This window comes from Aquarana catesbeiana, linkage group LG03 (genome assembly GCF_042186555.1).
Source record: "Aquarana catesbeiana isolate 2022-GZ linkage group LG03, ASM4218655v1, whole genome shotgun sequence".
In the NCBI taxonomy this organism is placed as follows: domain Eukaryota; kingdom Metazoa; phylum Chordata; class Amphibia; order Anura; family Ranidae; genus Aquarana; species Aquarana catesbeiana.
In genome coordinates this window covers 628417680-628423679 of record NC_133326.1, presented here as the reverse complement: position 1 = coordinate 628423679, position 6000 = coordinate 628417680, and the positions used below count along the sequence as shown (strand labels likewise).

Here is a 6000-nt window from a genome sequence, read left to right as displayed (position 1 = left end):
ATTGAGTTGCTGCCAAGTGATTGGCTGATTAGCAATTCATGATACCAAGCAATTAAACAGGTGTACCAAATAAAGTGCCCCGTGAGTGTATATCGTAATTGTAAAGTACAGGCTGGACATTCATAGATCCTGGGTTTTAGACTGGTACCTTCAGATGATTGGACACTCACAAAACTTTGCCAAGCAAGCCCCTCTGGGCACTCCTATAGCTCTACCCCACTCCATGAGAGCCTATTTTTTTGCTAGTGTTCTAAGGTGATGAAGCTCTTCTCCCTTACAGAGAAATAATGTGCTTCAGTAGTTTTATTTTACTCTCACTCCTCAATCAACTCCCTGTTGCCTTCTGATTCAACAATAGAAGTAGTTCATCCAGATCGGTGCAACCTTTAAGCATTGGATCCTACTTAGGCGCTCACCTCAGCACTTGGTGCAATGTGTATTGAGTGCTATACAGGTCCAGGGCTGTGGTCCATCCTTATAAAACCCAGACCCTGAAGATCTCTTTGGGGGTATGCCCACTGTGATGGGCAAGGCCTGGACCCTGATTAGGGGCCAGCAACATGAACAGGAGAGTCTGGGTTACCATGCACTGGACTGCTACTGTAACCTCCCCATTCATAGGTTTCCAAAATAGTATTTGTTCTACCATAAAACTGTAAGGAAACCAGAAATTGCATTTGAAATGTATTTGTTGTATAGTATTAAACTTTTCAAACTTCAGTGTTGGAGAGATTTCCCACCACTTCCTGATCTGCCAGGAAGTGAGGGAATCTCCCTAATGGGTTGGCAGTAGAACTTGACAAGAGCCCTACTCTATCCAAATTAAATGAAAAGTTTGGGCTGAAGTTGGGTTTTTAAAGTATATTTACAAGCAGAACTTTTTTAGGGTAGTTAGAGGCTAGAACCTCTGTCAAGTTTTTTTTTCTTTGCCATTTTCCTTGGTGGGAGCATTCAACCTCTATTTGTACAGACCTTTCTTATTGGGACTAAAAGTGATGGTAAATCTAGAAGTTTACATTTGTCACTAGAACAGGTTGTGAAAGGAAATTCCCACACTTTCTCATAGTGCTGGGTGCTCTTCTGCCTCCTCCCATGTGTTCCTATGAGCCAGTTAGGCTGCCTGGCATCCATTATAGACATGGGCCAATAGTGACAAGAGGGAGGAGGTGAATGATCTTGTGACACTATCAAGAAGGGTCGAAATGTGCATATTATGACACCCCTGGATCTGAGACATTAAAGAAGGTACAGTATGTGCAAACACCAGTAGGGGCCTGCATTGTAGGGCTGTGGCTTTTACATTACTATTAGAATATGGAAAGTTTCTATAAGGTATGCTAAAGTGAAAAAAATGCTAAGTGGTCATTTTAACAACCCTTATGTGCTATTAAGGGTAAAGTGACCCTATCGCAGCAGAAAAAATACTCAATGTTGGAGCTTACAGGGAGCAATGCTGTCACCCCCTCCATCATGTGTTTGGGCCTAGAAATTGACAGCTAGGCCTAAGCTCTGCATTAGAGGTTAAGCCGTATGGTTGCCACCTCATCCCTTTAAAACGGAACACATATTAAGTACACAGGTTCTGTGGCTGAGTAAGATGGTAATTAAACTCACTTAGTGCCTTATCTGCAATAAATTAGCCTCAGAACCAGTGTAATTCATATGTGTTTGGGTTTAAAGGGATGAGGTGGCAACCCTAGTTTAAGGCCACATGCTCCCACTTACCTAGACTGGGTATTTTGAAGCAGCTGTGGCAAGGGAGCACAGTGAATGTAAATATAACTGGGAGAGGGGACCCTGTCAAAGAAAACCTGTCACTTTGCACTGAATAGAAAATCAACAATCTCAACTAATTTGTTTTTTTATAAATAATTTGTTAGTTTTTTTTAATATAGCACTCTACTATTAACAGTCTGGCTTAATATGCTGAGTCCCTCCATTTACTTTTATTATAATGCTCAGTCAATACATTTCCATTAACTCTGCACACCAGCTGACATTTCAAATCACGATAACAGTGGGAATGACTGCTTAAAAATAAATTACTCAATAATTTAGGAGCAGCAGCAGGGAGATTCTTCTTGGACACTTGTTTGGTAGGAAAGAGTGAACAACATGCAACTCAGCGGAAAAACATTGGCAGGCTGTCTTACAGCGTTAACCCCTTCCAAAGCATAGCGGTGGAAAATGGGCGAAATTTGGTGCCCAGTGGCCAATAAAAAAAATATTAGGGGAGTCCTGGTGCGTGGTTCCAATTTCCTAATCACGGAGTCTTCAGAGACAGGGCAGCGCAACACAATACTAGTGGCTTTGGACACGAAGAGCACTCCACAGCTAACTTAGCCATTAGCACTGGTTAATTTAGCTTTGGAGCGCTTGCACAGAGGAACCCAGTGCATGAAGGTCACCTCTAGGCTCATCCTGTCCAAAAGGCAGACTGAGGATGACTGACAGATGGCTGTGAGTTGGTGGGAAAACCATCTGCAGCTGTCCAAAGAAGAGTCTTGACTGAATAGAGAAGAACATTTCTGGAAAAAAAAAAACCACAGGCTACTCTTTAAAACTGTAGGGCTGAAGAAAAGATGTCCATCCTCCTAGGACACTAGAAAAACAGCTCAAGGCATTTGGGTAGCAAGAGGGGTTATACCCATGGCTGGCCTACATTTTTTTGTCATTGTGCCATCCTCCTGTAGGTGACAGTAACCTCAAGGTTTAAGACTTCCTGTTTCCCTCATTGGGAGTACAAAAATTCAATTTTCTATGCTCTCAGGTTTGTCAGTTTTTGGAACACTTGCATAGTTTATCCCCATTTTAATATTTTCTCCTTTTTGGTGAATAAGGGTTTCAGCGTCTGCCTGTTTTATTTTTTCTTTTGATTCCCTTTCACTTTTCTTTGTTTTGACACGAGTACAATGGCCTTTTGAATCTTAACTGGACACACTAAGATGTTTAATAAGTAGAAGTATTTATTTGTAAAAACAGTTTTCATAATTGACATAAATTCACATGAACCTCAAAAAACCTTAAATAGTGCAAAGCTCCACACTCATACAATACTCACATATTGCACATTGATGCATACAGCTTGTTCCTGCTGTTCTATATGGTTTCACAGTGCACCATACAGGTGGAGCTCAAGCCCTGCATATTTGCTATGCTTCTTATAGGTGGAGCTCCTACCCTAAACATTCATTCATCACAATGCCCCGCAAGGGTGGGGCCTCTCAATGGAATGTTTCCACCTCCACTACTGTCCAGTCGCCTTGTGAAGACACATCACCTTCAGGAGAAAAGCTGGTGACAGATGTGATGCTAGCACGTGATTCATCCAAGGGAGACAACAGTTCTGCCCACTTTCCCAGTTCAACCTGACCCTTGACTCCTCCCTTTAACCCTCCTTCTGAGGCAGCCAGGAACAAAGTTCTTCCAATGATATGCTCCACCAGCCCCAGTTCCGCCCCTCTGGGACTGCGCTCCTGAGGTCCTTGGTCGGTCTCGTAGATAGTGTATAACCCGTCTGCAGGAGAGGGAATAGGGATGGGTTCACCTAGAAAAAATGGTCGTGAAAGCTAAACATCACTTGTAGTATTTTGTATGTGATTGTATTTGTAAAAATGGTAATGAAAGCTAAACATCGCTAGTAGTATTTTGTATGTGATTGTATTTTTAAAGAGCATTTTGTGTTTGTTATAGTATGCACTGCATTGTAAGTTCCTACAAGGTTTCCAGGCACAAGGAGCTCTCTATCAAGTAATGCTATAAGAAGAGGTCATTGATACGGGAGAATGGATGAGCTGAAGAAAGGTGTTGGGTCAATAACTGCAAAGAGCGGTTGGAGAAAGTTCACAAATCGTTGATCCAGGGCAGAATGGGATTCAATCAGATCAAATCATTCATCCCTGCCAACATATGATGTGATATTGTTAAGTTTTGTCCTTTTTACTTCTGTATATTAGTAATTTGCAGCTATTATGTTTAATAATCCATCTGCAGATCCAGTGATGTCATCTATTGCTCCGATTATATCAATGCTAATCTAAATAGGCAAGTAACCTCCTGCCATGGAGCAATTTAACTTTTTGTTGCCATTCGCCTAACTTTCGGCACATTGATTTCAGTGTTCCCACTAATAAGGCGTTTACCAACAAAAGGTTGAATTGGTCACAAGCATGACATCGAGTAAGGCTCTTTCGGCATCAAATAATATTAAGGGCTCATGCACATATACAGCAGTTGCTAGTGTGTGCTCTGAAGGGAGCAGTGTCAATGCGTGGTAAATGACTCATCACGTGGTTTACTTTTTTAACTTTGAAAACATTTGAATTATCTTTATTCACCACATTGAGCATTTCCTATTTTTTTTCAGCGCACAAGGCAGCGCAGTGGTGTTATCTGAAGTATTAGGACTCAATTCATATTGACTTGTCTGTGTGTTGGGACTTTGCTGAACAGGGCTACCCAATGCAAATGTTGTGAATGTGCCCTTAAAGTAGAACTATAGGCAAAACTTTTTTTTTTCATTTTGGATAGAGTAACGGAGGGTTATAACCCCTATCAGATTTTTTTTCGCCGTCTGTGTCCCATTGCAGAGATTTTCCTTCGCTTCTTGTCCCATAGCCAAACAGGAAGTGAGAGAAAATCCCTGTAAATTAAGGAAATTCCTTGGGGACCTCCGAGTCACCAGAACTAATGTCCCCATGGAAGATTTCCACTCTATCACTTTTCTGGGGACAACCCAAAATTTGGAATTTTCATTTACTTTCACTTTCAACGATAATGAAAAAAAGTTTTGCCTTTAGCTATATAGTATATAGAGGGCTGTGGATGTACAGCAGGCACCATACCAGGCCACATCATACTTCATCCCTAAGGCTGGGTTCACACTAAAGATTGTGGCGGCTCACAGTAGGAGTCCAGTGCGTCTCCATTCACCGTTTCAGGTCCGATTTCAGCCTGAATTTTGGGCTGAATTCGGACCTGAAACTAACCAAAACACGCAATGCAAGATGCAATTCGCACCGAACCGGCTCCATAGGGAGCCAGTCACATTCTCCTGCTATGCAAATTGGATGCGAGGGAAACCTGCATCCAATTTACATAGGTGTGAACCCAGCCTTAAGGGAAGGTCAGCTCTTCTGCCTCCTCCCCCTTCCTATTCAACTTTTGGACAATTTTTTTTTCAGGGGGGAGCAAGTTCAGCCTCCCCCTCTTTGCCCACAGCCTCTTGGGGCACATCACATGTCCCAGGCAGCTGTGGAACCAGTCACAGGGCGCAACGCGGCTCACACATGTGCAATGGGGTGCCAGCTGTGAAGCCGCAGGGAGTCACAGCCAGCTTCCCACAGTTAGCATGGTGGTGCCAGGGACCCGAAGAACTGTCCCGGGTGAGTTCACTGCTGGTTCCCTGGACAGGTAAGTGTCTTTTATTAAAATTCAGCAGCAACAGTATTTGTAGCCCACCAAAATCAGCGTTGCTCTGCAATAACTCCTGTTTTACAGTTGCTCACCCTGTCTTGTGCCACCATCTTCCTCTGTTACATCATCAGAGGACTGGCTGTCTCTTCCTTGGGTGGCGCATCATTAGTGGGCCACCTGCAAGAACCAGAGAGAGACAGACTCTCCTTCCTCATGATGCACCACTGTGCATGTGCTGTAGATTACCCCAAAGCCTCCTGGGATGTTTGATGTGGTATCCGAGGAGGCTGCAAGCAGCTGGTGGATGTCATTCTTGGCTAGGCAAGGCAGCCGGAAGTACGGAGCCAGGTCCCGCGAAAAAGTTATTTCAAAAGCTGATCTTCACTTTTACTGTCACATGTAACAGGTTTTTTGGGCAAACTGGCCCAAACTATTTTTTACTCTAACAGGAGCGCTCGCTGGACGCGCTGTATAAACTGTAGCCTCACCTACACACAGTATACGGCGCTATGTTTCGGCAGTGAGATGGAAAATTCATCCCACACCGGAACAAAATTGTAGGGCAAAGTGCTGCTCCGAATGTAT

The 6000-nt window shown here is 43.3% G+C and overlaps 1 protein-coding gene across 1 annotated transcript in view; it reads right to left on the bottom strand.

Annotated features, from left to right (window-relative positions):
* Nucleotides 1-2944: 2944 nt before the first annotated feature.
* The window catches only part of PRR36 (proline rich 36), a 44595-nt gene continuing 41539 nt past the window's right edge, over nt 2945-6000 (bottom strand). The window contains exon 6 of the mRNA XM_073622436.1: nt 2945-3517. Within this exon, the coding sequence (XP_073478537.1) occupies nt 3225-3517 (293 nt within the window). The 3' untranslated portion in view covers nt 2945-3224. The remainder of the gene's footprint in view (nt 3518-6000) is intronic.